General features: G+C 44.7%; 1 protein-coding gene across 4 annotated transcripts in view; it reads right to left on the minus strand.

The window, feature by feature from the left end:
- Window positions 1-15,060, minus strand: part of SPATA4 (spermatogenesis associated 4) — a 275,379-nt gene that overhangs the window by 140,681 nt on the left and 119,638 nt on the right. For all 4 annotated transcript variants that reach the window (XM_029578517.1, XM_029578431.1, XM_029578609.1 and 1 more), the window contains exon 4: window positions 11,212-11,432. In XM_029578517.1, the coding sequence (XP_029434377.1) occupies window positions 11,212-11,432 (221 nt within the window). The remainder of the gene's footprint in view (window positions 1-11,211; window positions 11,433-15,060) is intronic.

Below are 15,060 nucleotides of genomic sequence, written 5' to 3' on the forward strand. Positions count from 1 at the left end.
ACATCTGTTACAAGTAAGCAACATTTGCTTTCTCACAGGACAAGCAGGATGGTAATCCTCACAAATGGGTGAGTACCGAGCTGAGGATGTCCGAGTATGCACCAAATGTACCCAAAGACGTGCAACAGGCACAACAATTGGGGTGGAATTTGGTAGCGGGCATCCTGAACCCTAACGGGCAGGTGAAAGGGTGTTGGTACATCAAGTTGCAAAAAGGTTGCGCAAGACAGATTGGCCGAAGATGGAATCTTGTATTCCAGCCTTATCCAAAAAATAATGGGCTGTAAAGGTATAGAGAGAACTCCAGGTAGCAGCCCTGCAAATATCAGGATGCGGCACCGAGCGGAGGTGCGCTACTGAAGCTGCCATGGCCCTGACAGAGTGTGCTTTAACACAGTCTTGAAGTGGAATGCCTGCTTGTTGATAGCAAAAAGATATGCAGTCCGCTAACCAGGAGGAGAGAGTCTGCTTACCCACAGGTTGCCCTAATTTGATGGAATGGAAAGAGACAAACAATTGAGTGCTTTTCCTGTGGGCAGCTGTATGGTCTAGATAGAATGCTAGCTCCCGTTTACAGTCAAAGGTATGCAGAGCCTGTTCTCCTGGATTGGAATGGGGCCTGGGAAAGAAGGTAGGTAGTATAATGGATTGATTAAGATGAAACTCCGATACTACCTTAGGCAAGAACTTACGGTGAGTGCGGAGTACTGCCCGGTCTTGCAGAAGTTTAGTGTAAGGCGGATAGGTAACTAGGGCCTGTAACTCACTAACTCTGCGAGCAGATGTGATCGCCAAAAGAAAAATCACTTTCCAGATGAGATAACGTAGATCACAGGAATGGAGAGGCTTGAATGGTGGTTTCATGAGCTGACCCAAAACCAGACTGAGGACCCAAGAAGGGGCCGGATGGCGCAGAGGAGGCTTGAGGTGAAGCAAGCCTTTCAGAAATCGTGTTACAAGGGGTTGTGCTGAAATAGGAACATCCCCAACACCTTTATGGAAGGCAGCTCCCGCACTGACATGCATTCTTATAGAGGAAGTTTTAAGACCTGATTCTGACAAGTGCCACAGATAGTCCAAAAATTTCGTGGTGGGTATAGGGATCAAGTGATTCAACAGAACACCATGATTTAAATTTGTTCCATTTGTAAAGGTAAGATTTTCTCGTGGAAGGCTTTCGTGAAGCAATAAGGACATGGAAAACTGGCTCCGAAAGGTTGAGTAGCTGAAGAATCAACTTTTCAACATCCAGGCCGTCAGGGATAAGGCCTGAAAATTGGGGTGGCGCAGGCACCCGTCGTTCTGAGTGATCAGAAGCGGGTCCGTTCCCAAGGGAATGTGCCCGCGAATGGAGAGGTCCTGAAGGATCGTAAACCACACTTGGCGTGGCCAGTGAGGTGCTATCAGGATCATGGTTCCCTTCTCCTGACATAGCTTCACGAGAGTCTTTGAGAGAAGCAGAACATAAGAACATAAGAAAATGCCATACTGGGTCAGACCAAGGGTCCATCAAGCCCAGCATCCTGTTTCCAACAGTGGCCAATCCAGGCCATAAGAACCTGGCAAGTACCAAAAAACGAAGTCTATTCCATGTTACCATTGCTAATGGCAATGGCTATTCTCTAAGTGAACTTAATAGCAGGTAATGGACTTCTCCTCCAAGAACTTATCCAATCCTTTTTTAAACAAGGCTATACTAACTGCACTAACCACATCCTCTGGCAACAAATTCCAGAGTTTAATTGTGCATTGAGTAAAAAAGAACTTTCTCCGATTAGTTTTAAATATGCCCCATGCTAACTTCATGGAGTGCCCCCTAGTCTTTCTACTATCTGAAAGAGTAAATAACCGATTCACATCTACCCGTTCTAGACCTCTCATGATTTTAAACATCTCTATCAAATCCCCCCTCAGTCATCTCTTCTCCAAGCTGAAAAGTCCTAACCTCTTTAGTCTTTCCTCACAGGGGAGTTGTTCCATTCCCCTTATCATTTTGGTTGCCCTTCTCTGTACCTTCTCCATCGCAATTATATCTTTTTTGAGATGCGGCGACCAGAATTGTACACAGTATTCAAGGTGCGGTCTCACCATGGAGCAATACAGAGGCATTATAACATTTTCCGTTTTATTCACCATTCCCTTTCTAATAATTCCCAACATTCTGTTTGCTTTTTTGACTGCCGCAGCACACTGAACCGACGATTTCAATGTGTTATCCACTATGACGCCTAGATCTCTTTCTTGGGTTGTAGCACCTAATATGGAACCCAACATTGTGTAATTATATCATGGGTTATTTTTCCCTATATGCATCACCTTGCACTTATCCACATTAAATTTCATCTGCCATTTGGATGCCCAATTTTCCAGTCTCACAAGGTCTTCCTGCAATTTATCACAATCTGCTTGTGATTTAACTACTCTGAACAATTTTGTGTCATCTGCAAATTTGATTATCTCACTCATCGTATTTCTTTCCAGATCATTTATAAATATATTGAAAAGTAAGGGTCCCAATACAGATCCCTGAGGCACACCACTGTCCACTCCCTTCCACTGAGAAAATTATCCATTTAATCCTACTCTCTGTTTCCTGTCTTTTAGCCAGTTTGCAATCCACGAAAGGACATCACCACCTATCCCATGACTTTTTACTTTTCCTAGAAGGCTCTCATGAGGAACTTTGTCAAACGCCTTCTGAAAATTCAAGTATACTATATCTACCAGTTCACCTTTATCCACATGTTTATTAACTCCTTCAAAAACGTGAAGCAGATTTGTGAGGCAAGACTTGCCCTGGGTAAAGCCATGCTGACTTTGTTCCATTAAACTATGTCTTTCTATATGTTCTCTGATTTTGATGTTTAGAACACTTTCCACTATTTTTCCTGGCACTGAAGTCAAGCTAACCGGTCTGTAGTTTCCCGGATCGCCCCTGGAGCCCTTTTTAAATATTGGGGTTACATTTGCTATCCTCCAGTCTTCAGGTACAATGGATGATTTTAATGATAAGTTACAAATTTTTACTAATAGGTCTGAAATTTCATTTTTTAGTTCCTTCAGAACTCTGGGGTGTATACCATCCGGTCCAGGTGATTTACTACTCTTCAGTTTGTCAATCAGGCCTACCACATCTTCTAGGTTCACCGTGATTTGATTCAGTCCATCTGAATCATTACCCATGAAAACCTTCTCCATTACGGGTACCTCCCCAACATCCTCTTCAGTAAACACCGAAGCAAAGAAATCATTTAATCTTTCCGCGATAGCCTTATCTTCTCTAAGTGCCCCTTTAACCCCTCGATCATCTAACGGTCCAACTGACTCCCTCACAGGCTTTCTGCTTCAGATATATTTTAAAAAGTTTTTACTGTGAGTTTTTGCCTCTACAGCCAACTTCTTTTCAAATTCTCTCTTAGCCTGTCTTATCAATGTCTTACAATGTCTTAACTTGCCAACGTTTATGCTCTATCCTATTTTCTTCTGTTGGAACCTTCTTCCAATTTTTTAATGAAGATCTTTTGGCTAAAATAGCTTCTTTCACCTCCCCTTTTAACCATGCCAGTAATCGTTTTGCCTTCTTTCCACCTTTCTTAATGTGTGGCATACATCTGGACTGTGCTTCTAGAATGGTATTTTTTAACAATGACCACGCCTCTTGGACATTTTTTACTTTTGTAGCTGCTCCTTTCAGTTTTTTTCTAACAATTTTTCTCATTTTATCAAAGTTTCCCTTTTGAAAGTTTAGCACGAGAGCCTTGGATTTGCACACTGTTCCTCTTCCAGTCATTAAATCAAATTTGATCATATTATGATCACTATTGCCAAGCGGCCCCACCACCGTTACCTCTCTCACCAAGTCCTGTGCTCCACTGAGAATAAGATATAAAATTGTTCCCCCTCTCGTCAGTTCCTGAACCAATTGTTCCATAAAGCTATCATTTATTCCATCCAGGAACGTTATCTCTCTAGCGTGACCTGATGATACATTTACCCAGTCAATATTGGGGTAATTGAAGTCTAAATCCAAAAAGTGCAGAGTATAGACTTTTGTATGTCCTGATCAAAGGAGAATTCCAAACAATTGATGTGAATGCAATTTATAATTTTATTGCGGCAACTCCACTGCATAATACTATTACGGCAAAATAATTTTCAAGGTGCCCCAACACGGTCCCGTGTTTCGCTGGTGGCTGCATCGGGGGGACCAACAAGGAATTCATACAAGCTGTAATTTAAAAGGATTAAAAATCAGGACAATAAGCAATGGACTGACGCCGATGTACAATTTTCAAGACAGTAAATAAAACACATACCTTGGTACAGAAGATTCAAAAAATGGCAGGCAGTGCGTTTTCCCTCAATACAACCAGGTATTTGAAGAGGTTCATATTTATCCTTCACACTGGTCAAATCACATAGCATTATGGGTACGTTTTATTGATGACATCTTCATTATATGGCGGGGCACCGATGTCCAATTTTTGATGTTTTTTGACTGGTTAAACTCTCTCAATTCACACCTTCAGTTTAATTTTTCTATAAACTCGTTGTCACTTCCGTTTCTGGATATTATGGTTTCAGTTCAAAATAATACATTTCACACTACAATTTTTCGAAAAGACACTGACCGTAATACCCTATTAGCCTTTGACAGCTGCCATCCGAGAAATCTTCGCAGAAATATTCCAACCGGTCAATTCTTAAGATTACGCCGTTTATGTTCAACTCGTGAAGAATTTTTAAATCAGGCACAATTGATGACAGCTCGTTTTTTGGCTAGAGGGTACCCCAACAAAGTCATTCGGAATGCCTTTAAACGAGCATTTTATATTAACCGTGATTTACCCCAGTCATCCTCATCTGAGCCGTCTAACAATTGTATTCTTCCCTTCTCGCCTTTGAGTCGGGAAGTTACTAAAATTATCCGTACACACTGGAACTCCTTATCCCTACATCAGCTGTTCCAGGGTTCCCTGCGGTTCACTTTCCGCAGAGGGCGCAACCTTAGAGATAGATTGGTACATGCATTCCAAGGTCGGGTTGATGCGACCTCTACTGGAGAATACCTACATCAGCCTTGTGGTCATTGAACTGCGTGCCACCATACAGAGTCCCTTTCATTCTTTCAACATCCTATCTCTCACAAAACTTTTTATTTAAAATCTAATTCTGATTGTACGTCACAGGGGGTCATTTATGTCATCAAATGTCCCTGCCCTATGTTATATGTTGGTAAAACCTCCCGGAAAATTAAAACCAGAATTTTTGAGCATTGTTCAAATATTCGTACATCTTGCGACCAAGAACCTCTGGTCTCGCACTGGATAAGTTCGTCTCATAACATTGCTAACTTATGGTTTGCTGTGATTGAGGTAGTTCCCAAGCCATTCCGGGGAGGTAAGTATTTAGAACATTTGGGCAGACAAGAGCAAAAATGGATTTTCACTTTGGACACAGTCTCTCCTACAGGTTTAAATCGCGAGATTGAATGGCACTTGTTCTCTTAGCCTTGCTCACTGATTACACTGTCATTGTTGTCCGTCTGTGTACCTGCGGGGCGCTGAGCATCTCGGGAACCGCCGATTGGTTCCCTCGAGAAAGGTGATCAACTCACCTGTAGTTTGGAGCCCAAATTCTGCCTTAAAATACCTGGTTGTATTGAGGGAAAACGCACTCCCTGCCATTTTTTGAATCTTCTGTACCAAGGTATGTGTATTGTTTACTGTCTTGAAAATTGTACATCGGCGTCAGTCCATTGCTTATTGTCCTGATTTTTAATCCTTTTAAATTACAGCTTGTATGAATTCCTTGTTGGTCCCCCCGATGCAGCCACCAGCGAAACACGGGACCGTGTTGGGGCACCTTGAAAATTATTTTGCCGTGATAGTATTATGCAGTGGAGTTGCCGCAATAAAATTATAAATTGCATTCACATCAATTGTTTGGAATTCTCCTTTGATCAGGACATACAAAAGTCTATACTCTGCACTTTTTGGATTTGGATTTCTCTGTAGTGCAGAACCCTGCTTCTGGTTTTTTGGTAATTGAAGTCTCCCATTATTACTGCACTATCAATTTGGTTAGCTTCCCTAATTTCTCTTAGCATTTCACTGTCCGTCTCACCATCTTGACCAGGTGTACGGTAGTATACCCCTATCACTATAGTCTTCCTCGACACACAAGGGATTTCTACCCATAAAGATTCAATTTTGTATTTAGTCTCATGCAGGATGTTTATCCTGTTGGACTCTATGCTATCCCGGACATAAAGCGCCACACCTCCTCCCGAGTGCTCCTCTCTGTCATTGCGATATAATTTGTACCCTGGTATAGCACTGTCCCATTGGTTATCCTCTTTCCACCATGTCTCTGAGATGCCAATTAAGTCTATGTCATCATTCACTGCTATACATTCTAATTCTCCCATCTTACTTCTTAGACTTCTGGCATTAGCATACAAACATTTCAAAGTTTGTTTTTTGTTTGTATTTTAATTCTGCTTTTTAATTGATAGGGATAAGTTAGAATTTTTTTAGCTCAGGTGAGTTTTTAGTTACAGGCACTTAGACTACTTTTCTAATTACTGGAACCTTACTTTCGGGATGCCCTAATTCTAATGCATCATTAGTATCCTTTAAAGATACCTCTCTCCAAAGCATGCGCTGCTGAGCGACTGTCGGCTTTCCCCTTTGTTCTAGTTTAAAAGCTGCTCTATCTCCTTTTTAAAGGTTAGTGCGAGCAGTCTGGTTCCACCCTGGTTAAGGTGGAACCCATCCCTTCGGAAGAGACTCCCCCTTCCCCAAAAGGTTCCCCAGTTCCTAACAAAACTGAATCCTTCTTCCTTGCACCATCGTCTCATCCACGCATTGAGAATCCGGAGCTCTGCCTGCCTCTGGTGACCTGCGCGTGGAACAGGGAGCATTTCAGAGAATGGTACCTTGGAGGTTCTGGATTTAAGCTTTCAACCTAAGAGCCTAAATTTGGCTTCCAGAACCTCCCTCCCACATTTTCCTATGTTGTTGGTGCCCACATGTATCACGACAGCCGGCTCCTCCCCAGCACTGTCTAAAATCCTATTTAGATGACGCGTGAGGTCCGCCACCTTCGCAACAGGTAGGCATGTTACCAGGCGATCCTCACGCCCACCAGTCACCCAGCTATCTACATTCCTAATAATCGAATCACCAACTATGACGGCCGACCTAACCCTTCCCTCCTGGGCAGTAGGCCTTGGGGAGATATCCTCAGTGTGAAAGGATAATGCATCACCTGGAGAGCAGGTCCTTGCTACAGGATCCTTTCCTGCTGCACCTGATTGGTGCTCTCCCATCATGAGACCTTCTTCCTCCAAGGAAGCACCAGGGCTGCCAGTCTGAAGTTGGGACTTGACTACTATGTCCCTGAAGGTCTCATCTATATACCTCTCTGTCTGCTTCAGCTCCTCCAGGTCTGCCACTCTAGCCTCCAGAGATCGGACTCGTTCTCTGAGAGCCAGGAGCTCTTTGCATCGCATGCACATGTACAACTTCTCACCGGTGGGTAAAAAATCATACATGTGACACTCGATGCAAAAGACTGGGAAGCCCCCCTCTTGCTGCTGGACTGCTGCCTTCATCTCAATTTTGATAAGTTCCTAGTTTAGTTTTAGCTTGCTATGGGAAGTTTAGTTTTAGGTTGCTATGGGAGGGAAGTGGAGGGAATGCATATAGGGGACCAGTTGCCCATGAGAGGGAGAATGCGTCTCTTGGGTGTGAGTGTTGGCTGCGAGTGAGAGAGCAAAAGTTCTCTACTTTGCGGTTCTAAGGTGACGCAAAGAGGTCTATGTGGGGATAACCCCAACGTTGGAATACTGAGTCCGCTAGAGTGAGGTTGAGAGACCACTCGTGCGGTTGAAAGGCGCGACTCAACTTGTCCACCAACACATTGTCCACACCCGGCAAGTAGGTGGCCCTGAGGTACATCGAGTGGGAGAGGGACTCCTCCCATATTTCTGCCGCTTCCTGACACAGTAGATAGGAGCCCGTCCCTCCCTGTTTGTTGATGTACAACATGGCCACCTGGTTGTCCGTCTGAATTAGGATGACCTGGTTGGAAAGGTGATCCTGAAATACCCTGAGAGCAAATCTGATTGCTCGTAGCTCCAGGAAATTTATTTGGTGTTTGGCTTCCTCTGGAGACCAAGCTCCTTGGGTCTGGAAATTGGCGACATGTGCTTCCCAGCCGAGGTTGGAAGCATCGGTGGTGAGAATTATTTGAGGGTCTGGAGCCTGGAAGGGTAGGTCCATAATTGGACGAACGCCGCCTGACCTTTTGGGGATTAGAAAGTACCGGGAATACAATCCTAGGCCTTGTTGGGAGTAGGGCACTGTTCCAGGAGTGGCGAGTGGTCAGATGTTTCCCATGTCAGCCGAGGTGGGGAATCAGGTGGAATGGAGAGAAAGTTCAGGTGATAACCCTGAGAGATTATGGCAAGGATCGAGGGCACCAGTGCAGGCATCGAGGGCATTAAGGGATGGACCGGTGGCACTGATGGCCGGATCGGCATCAATGGCTGAGGCATCGGCAGGACTCCTGATGGAGGAATATGGAACGGTGTTTCTCCTCCCGATGAAAGAGTAAGTGGAGAAGGCACCAGTGCCACTGGTGACCCAGGATCCATTGGTGGAAAAGCTGCTATAAGCGCTTCCATCTTCGAGAGCAGCGGTGCCAATGCTGCTGGAATGGGATCAGTGGTCGGTTCCACAATCGGCACTGGTGTCGGCGTTGGAGGAACTTGGAACCTGTGCATCGCCTTATCGATGGCCTCCTGAACCATCCGGTCCAGCTCTTCACGGAGACCTGGAGCAAGCAGCCCGGCTCCAGAAGGGAAGAAGGAGGCAGAGGCATAGCCGGAGGGACCACTGTTAAAGGCGGAGTCGCAGCTCCCGATATCCGTCCAGGTGAGGGTTGCCTCGGTGACCCGGTCCCAGAAAGGGTCGATGCCTTTTCTGGACCGGTTTCTTCGATGGCGGCTCGGATGATGGCGAAGTCGATGATTTTCCTTCATCGATGGTCCGAGGCTTTCGGTGTCGATGCCGATGTTTCTCTCTACGATCCCCCTGATCTTGAGGGGGAGTAGAGGTTATCGATGGCCGGGAAGTCGTCAACGCTGGACGGTCACCGGCCGATGCCTGATGCTGGCGCGAAGTGGACGGCGTCAGTTCGGACGATGTTGATGCAATCGACGGCGTCGGAGTTTGGGAACAAAAGAGAAGTTCCATTTTCTCCATTCTGGCTTTGCGACCTTTTGGTGTCATTAAGGCACATTTGGTGCAAGTCAGGACATCATGCTCGCACCCAAGGCACATTACACAGACTTTATGAGGATCTGTTATGGACATGGTGCGAGTACAGTCCGGGCACTGACGGAACCCTGACACCATGGCCTTTGAAAAATTGAGCCGTGGTGCGGTCGACGGCCAGTAGGCCACGAGGGCCAAACTCGACGGGAATTGACCGGAACCAGGTAAAAAACTTATCAGAGTACCGCAGAAGCAAAAATTTGAAAGGGGGACCCTGTGGGGTACGAAAGTTTGCAGTAATTCCATGAGGAAAATTCCTGTCAGGAATCTCTGTGGAGCTCCTTAAACTGCATGGCTACTGCTGCACGGAAAAAAGAAGACTGAAGGGGGACCCCTGCTGGTTGCAGAGTTAGTGCCATTCTGGGTATGCCCAGTAGGTGCCAGCCAAAGTTCTAGAAACTTTGACAAAAGTGTTCCGTGATTGGGCTCCATCCTGTGATGTCACCCATATGTAAGGACTATCATCCTGCTTGTCCTGTGAGAAAGTGAATACTCTCTATGCTGTTGACAGACCAAAGGACAGCACACCCTACTGATAGTGGGAGAAGTCCACCATAAAGTGTAGGCAACGGTAGTGGGAGGAAAGGAAGAGATTATTAGCATAAGCATCCTTTAGATCCAGAGCACACATCCACTCCCCCTTCTGGATGAAAGGAAGAATTGTGTGGAGGGAGTTCATTTTGAATTTCTCCCGGAGTATGTTCATTTAGGCTTTTAAAATCCAGGATGGATCTCAGTCCCCTGGATTCCTTGGGGATAAGGAAGTAACAGAAGTGCAACTCCCGGCCATGGTGTAATGGAGGAAAAGGTTCTATGGCCCGCTGATTGAGGAGCGACTCCACTTCCAGGTGGAGTTGCATTGAGATAAATGGATCCAGATTGAGGGCTGAGCGATGAGGAAGCATTGGAAGCTGGGAGAAACACAAGCAGTATATAGACTCCATGATTTTGAGTACCCAGCAATCTTTGGTGATCTTGCACAATCATCTGGAAAGTTCTGGATCTTCCCCTCTACTGGAGGGGACGGTTGCTGGGTCTGAAATGTGGTCATAAACGTAGCAATTCCTGCACAGGCTTAGTAGCACAAAAGCTCTAGTAGCTAAGAGTGAGAGGTCCAATCAGTGCCGCTGCATGACATCCACATATCATGGCTAATTCAGCACTGCTTGTCAATGGAGAAAATTAACTTTCCCCAGAAGCATCACCAGGCTAAGTGTCTAATGATGCTCCCAGGGCTGGCATGTTAAAAGGGCTGCAATTTCCTATTGAATTGCTCCATGCCCTCCCCAACCTACTGTACAAGGAAACTCTGGTGGCCTTTAAGGACACAAACAAGTCCCCCAGCACGCTTCTATGGTCCCAGTTAAGTCTCACCCCTTGCAATAATCCCACCCCTCTTCAAATAAAGGACCCCACATTGTCCCCTTTCTCCCCAACTTAGCCCAGAGACTTGGGGTCGAAAGGGAGCAGGCGTGATCCCAAGTTGCTCCTGGTCCAAAATAGCACCAGTTGACACATAAGTGGAGCAAAGAAGAGCCTGTGATAAACTGGTGGAGCAGGAGTGACTGGGGACAATATGATGTTCTTGACCACAGAAATGTGAGTAAAATTCCCACAGAATTTACTATACTGATGTACTCAGGCACCCCAGTTTAATAAATCTTGTAGGAATTTTCTTGTGGTAAAAGTGTTGGAATGCATTATTTTTTTAACATGGTTTTGTAAATTATGTCTGAAGTGAGTAAAAACAAAAGTAAAATAAGCTAAAAGACATATATAAAAACCAAAGTAAAAATAAAGAACAAAAATAATAAGAATAAAATTATTTTCCACTGACCCCTACAAACATTGACTAGTGCCTACTCACTTGGGTCCTCTATTCTTTCTTCATGTCTGTGTTGTAGATGTCTATCAATTATAGTCTGAATTTTCTGCTGGTTGGTGAGAATGTCTTGTTGTGACATTATTTCCGTTATCCGAATGTTATTCTTCACTGCTTTTGTAGCAGTTGGTCTAGCAACCATTGGTAACATCTTCTGGTAAGCAGTATCTGTCAAGTCAACCTTTTCATCCCGAATAACTTGAATACTAGGAAAGGGAAACAAATTCAATGACTAACAACAGAAAAAAAAAACAATCAGCAGATTCACAAACGTGGATTAGGATGGAAAAGTAAAACTGTATTTTGAGAAATTATTTGACACATTTTAAAATAATTCAGCTAGCAGAATAACTAATTCTTAAAATGTTTTAAAGTTATTATAAAAACAGTATATTAAAATGAAGTTTGAATAAGACTACAGGAACCAAGAGAGGTACTCAGTACAGAGAAATGAGAGGTAGACAAATTTAGAAGCCAAAAAAATAATAAAACCAAGGATAGAAGAATTTGCTAAATGTTTTACAAGTTGTTTATAGTAAATGAGTTATTAAAAGTAGTGTAATGATCTGATGAAGCGGCTACAAGAGCGAAATAAGAGAAACATGGTGAAGCAGAGCAAGTTGAAAGTTACCAAGAGCACACTAGACTGCAAATACTAAGGAAAGAGACAGGTTTGATCCTTGGTGCAAAGAACACAAAAAAATAGTAAAGGACTTTGTGGAAGAATGGTAAAAGAAAACAGAGACAGTTCACTAAAGTTGGGGAGCTACTAAATAAGGCCGGTCTAGGATGCTTTGAACCTGGTATTGCAATGTGAAAAAGAACAATGAAAAATATTGCTGAAAAGTGTTGAAGAGAATGAGGCAGATAAAACAAAATCATAAATTGCTAAACCCAAAAACACAGAAATTAAAAAATAACAATGGCAGTTTCAACTACGAACACCAATAATAATCTCACTTTGAAAATATAGGTTTGTGACCAAAGGCTCATATATATCAAAGAATATGAATGACCATCGTATAGCACAGGTAAAAGCACACTAAGGATGCTTTATAACCTCAACTTTGCGCTGGAAGTTTTAATCATCAAGATTTGGACACAGGTATGCTCATACCTTCTGCTTATTGTTCAAGATTTTTTAAGCTGCAAATAAAACATCCAAATATTCTTTGACCAGTTTTGTGTAAATAAACTTTTCTGCATGTTAATTTTTGCACCTGGATAAGGAACATGTCTCAAACACAAATTTTCAAAAGAAAAACGTAATAGGTGTATGATGAAATGTCCCAGATGTTACAAAATAGCTTTCTTTCCCAGATTTTTAAAAACCTTCTTAAACAACCTGACATTGCATGTTTTGGAAGGATCATTCCTCTCTTCCTCAGCGGCAAATCAAACACACGGATAAAGCATAACCCAGTATATGTCATGGAAAAATTGAGACTCAAGGTAGCAGTACTATAATTCAAAAAGACGATATGAGTGCATGTTCTTTAATTTCGGAGAAATCTGAATGCTGCCAATGGCTTGCACTACTTTATTTTCAATATCCACTCCATGAGTATCAGAGACAGAAATCTGAGGTGATGGACTCTCTACCTGGGTAACATCAAGCTAGGCTGAGAGAACATTGCACAAATCTCATCTTTGGGTGAGTTTCCTCACTCCGAAGGTCATCAAATCTTCACAAGGGAGCACTGTTCTGTTCGTACGTCTCATTTTGAATGTCAAAGTGGCCCTTAACCCCTACACTAATACCTAAACTTCACTTCGAGTTACTTGGTGGGCCTCCTATACAGATATAAATACCTACCTAGACTTTGGTCACGTGATGCTGTGAGGGGAGAAGTCGCACATTTTCCCTTCTCCGCGCCCTTCGCCCACCATCTAGACCCATCCATCCATAGGGGACCTTCAATTTGTGCTGCTTAAGCCCCTCTGTTCTTGCACGGCGGTGTGGTAATTTTTTGGCCTCCATGACTTCCCGACAAGCCAAGAAAGAGAGAGAAAAGGAAAAAGAGCGGGGGAAGCCTGCAGAAGGCCCGATTGAAGGGGAGGAGCAACCCCAAGACGCTAGCTTGCCGGCGAGCATGGCGGATATCAGGGCGGCGATGCAAGAAATAATTAAACCTGAATTATTACTAATCTCTTCTAAACTCACGGAATTGACCAGCTCTATTCAGACCTTCGAAACGCGTGTTGAGGAAGCAGAGCGCAGGATTTCCGATTTGCAAGATGGCCACCATTCGATGCAACAGGAACTTACCTCGCTCAAGCAAATGGTGACCAAGCATGCAGAGCGTATGGAGGATTTGGAAAACCGCTCGCGGCGCTCCAACCTCCGTTTCGTCGGCTTACCGGAAACCCTTTTGGATCGCGAATTGCCTAAGTTCCTGGAATCCTGGCTTCCCTCTGCGTTGGATCTGGTGCTACAACACGGACCCCTTCGTATCGAGCGCGCACATCGCTTGGGCCCTAAGAGGCCTGACGACTCCCGGCCCAGGGTAGTAATAGCCAAAGTGCTGAATTTCATGCATAAAACGGAGATTCTCCGGGCTACACGGAGCGGTAAAGCGCTACAGTATGAGAATCAGCGAGTCCTGGTGTTCCAGGACTTTTCGGCGGCGGTGGCCCAGCAGCGCCGTGCCATGGCGCCGTTTTGCTCTAAATTGCATGCGCTAGGGGATAAAGCCATGTTAGTCTACCCGGCCCGACTGCGTGTGCCCACCAATGCCGGAGTTCGCTGGATCACAGACCCGGGGGAGGCTGCGAAATTTGTGGCAGAGCGAGAGCAATCTTTGCCCCCGGTGGCAGGAACCTCGTGAGTGTGTTGATGCGGAGGCCCCCTGCAAATGGAACGATGTCTAGCCCTTGATTGTGCTCCGTTCACAGGAGGCGAGATGTCAATTTCGGCGGATTACTTCAGTGTTAAATGGCGGCGGGTGTTGGGTCCGGGTTTGGACCGCCTGCTGCCCCCAGTTTTTGCAATGGGTTGGGAAGTGAATCCTGCGCTTGGGGAAGTCCTGTGCAGCTACTATTTCGGGGTGCTGAGTTTTTTTTTTGTTTTTGTTTTTTGTATTTTTATTATACCCTCTCACATCCGGGACTGGTTTATCCTGAGAACACTCACACCAGCCTTTGCTGCAGGTTAAGGACTTCTTTCTCATAAGGCTTTTTGATTGCTGTGTTTCTATCTAGGTTCTTCTATTGTGTCTTAGATTTATTGTTTCAGGTAGAGATGGATGGGTGGGTCTGGTGGGGGGTGGGGGGTGTTGGTTATTGCATTAGTGATTCCAGCTCCTATTGGAGACTACATGGGGACTGTAATGGTTATTCCATTGGGGGACGGGGGAGGGGTGGGATGGGGGGGGGAGTGGGAGAGGGGTGTGCGTGGGGCCAGTTCCCTGGATCGGTTGTATGGGTTATGGGTTCTGTTATTCTTGTGCAGGTCCAAAGGTTCATTTGCTATGTGGAAAAGTTGGCGTGGGGACCCCAGCTGGGAGGGCCCTCAGGCTGCTATGTTGACATTCTAGTTTGCTATTATAGCGTTTGGCCCCTGAGGCTTACCTAAACTATGCTTCCCCAAACGTTTAGAATATACTCATGGAATGTATGTGGTGTTAATTCGCCAATAAAGCGAACAAAAATCTTGTCTGTCCTCCAACAGAAAAAGGCGGATGTGATCATGCTTCAAGAGACACATCTTGATGATGCGGAGCATCGTAAATTGTGTCAGCGGTGGGTGGGGGCTGTGCATTATGCATCAGCCACCTCACGCTCCGCTGGAGTGGCGATCTTAATCCGTAAAAATGTACCCTTTTCTGTCCTTCA

The sequence above is a fragment of the Rhinatrema bivittatum genome, chromosome 1 (genome assembly GCF_901001135.1).
Source record: "Rhinatrema bivittatum chromosome 1, aRhiBiv1.1, whole genome shotgun sequence".
NCBI lineage: Eukaryota > Metazoa > Chordata > Amphibia > Gymnophiona > Rhinatrematidae > Rhinatrema > Rhinatrema bivittatum.